Source organism: Haplochromis burtoni, unplaced genomic scaffold, assembly GCF_018398535.1.
Source record: "Haplochromis burtoni strain Fernald_Lab_line unplaced genomic scaffold, NCSU_Asbu1 Contig_4856, whole genome shotgun sequence".
Classification (NCBI taxonomy): Eukaryota; Metazoa; Chordata; class Actinopteri; order Cichliformes; family Cichlidae; genus Haplochromis; species Haplochromis burtoni.
The window spans coordinates 1-1,604 of NW_024587217.1; the positions used below are offsets into that span (position 1 = coordinate 1).

Here is a 1,604-nt window from a genome sequence, read left to right on the forward strand (position 1 = left end):
AATAAGTCAGAGAAAGGTGGTGGGTTGTCCTTTTGCTGTTCTAATTGTAATTTGGTTAGTATAGTGTTATCCCAACACCCACGACAAAACTGCTTCAGCAGATGTTTATTCATGTCAACAGCTGCAAGTCCTCCTTGCTTTACAACAGTGCTGAGGGTTAGCTGCAATCTTTGGAGGTAAGCGGATGGTCGTTCACCTGGATTTTGAAGAATATTTAAGTATTGAGCATACAATTCTTCACCATCTTGAACTGTTCCAAAAGCGGAGTCAAGTACACTTAGTATGACTGAAGGCAGTGTGTTGGGACTTAGACCTTTAACCAAATCAGCAGCAGGTGACAACAGGTTCTCTATAATACGTCTGGTGACGTATAGAGCTGACAAACTGGGGTCGGCAAGCAATAGATCAATTTGGGAACGCCATGATTCAAAATCTGCTTCACTACTTGGCTTAGGAATCCTTCCTGAAAAAGCACGGAGACGTAGTGAAGTTGTGGTGCTTATGTCTGGGTTTCGGACCACATGCTCAACAACAACCCTTTGTATTTGTGGTGGGTTGAGATCATGGGCTGTGAGTGATACTCTTTGAGTTGGTCCAGTCTGGCTTTGACGAGGTCGTGCCCCCTGCTGGTCAGTGGAAACCTGTCCGGCAGGGGGTGAAGACAATTGCTGCTGCTCCAGTTCCTTTTCTTCCTCCTCTATGCCATTGTCCTCGTCTACTCCATTTTCCTCATCATCTGCTCCTGCTTCATGCAAATGTTGGCCAATCTGCCTCATTACCGTCTTCAAGACATCTTCAAACCGGTGCCCGCTGCGGTCAGCAATATGCTTGAGCTCTTTGAGGTAGTTGGGAGGGGGACTGCTGCTGTCCTCTGTGGCGGCGTACTCACAGGCCAAAGCTGTGACGCGGAACACAAGGTCGGCAACAATTTTAGAACAGTGGGTGTAAGGCAGAAACGGCTCTAGAGTTGTAAAAGCAGTGGTATCTACAAACTCAGCGATCAGGTTTTTGAAGAAAGTACTCGCGGGATCATTTACGTAAAAATGACGGTTAAGATTCCCATAAGTACGCAAGTAGTCAAGAATTTCGTTATCAGCTTTTGTGTTAGACACACCGGAGATCATCACAGACTGTGATATATTTATGCCGGAAAGTGCAACTGAATCCATTTTTGATTTGATTTTCAGCAAAAATAAAGTAAGTAAAGAAAATTGTATGTATGACCCCAAAATATTCACACACAAAGGCTCCTGGCTGGCTCGCCACTTGAAAAAGATGTTAAACGCAGACTACTTTAGGCCCGGAAGTAGGATTCGTCACGTCATCAACTTAACGACCGGATTTTGCCAAGGAATGGAATAAGACTCAAACTATCACCCTCAGGAAATTAGTTTGGATGTTCAGAAAATGTTACCAACTACCAAACTGCTGTAACACCAGCATCTGCAGTATGTGAATGTTATATTACATCTGTGTGAGCTAACCACGTCTTATGTTCTAGGCGTGGGTCCTTATCCTTTTCTGAATTAGAGCTTTTGTAACTTGTAATTGGGCACTCCTTTTGTTGTTATCTGTTATAGTTCAGATAACTATGAGTTGTACTC

The 1,604-nt window shown here is 43.9% G+C and overlaps 1 protein-coding gene across 1 annotated transcript; it reads right to left on the reverse strand.

The window, feature by feature from the left end:
- Positions 1-167: 167 nt before the first annotated feature.
- LOC106633022 lies at positions 168-1,263 on the reverse strand (the record flags this gene model as incomplete). Its single annotated transcript, XM_014331790.1, is given in 1 exon segment — positions 168-1,263. A coding segment is annotated over 1 exon segment (1,002 nt), but the record flags the coding sequence as incomplete, so codon positions are not given.
- Positions 1,264-1,604: the final 341 nt, after the last annotated feature.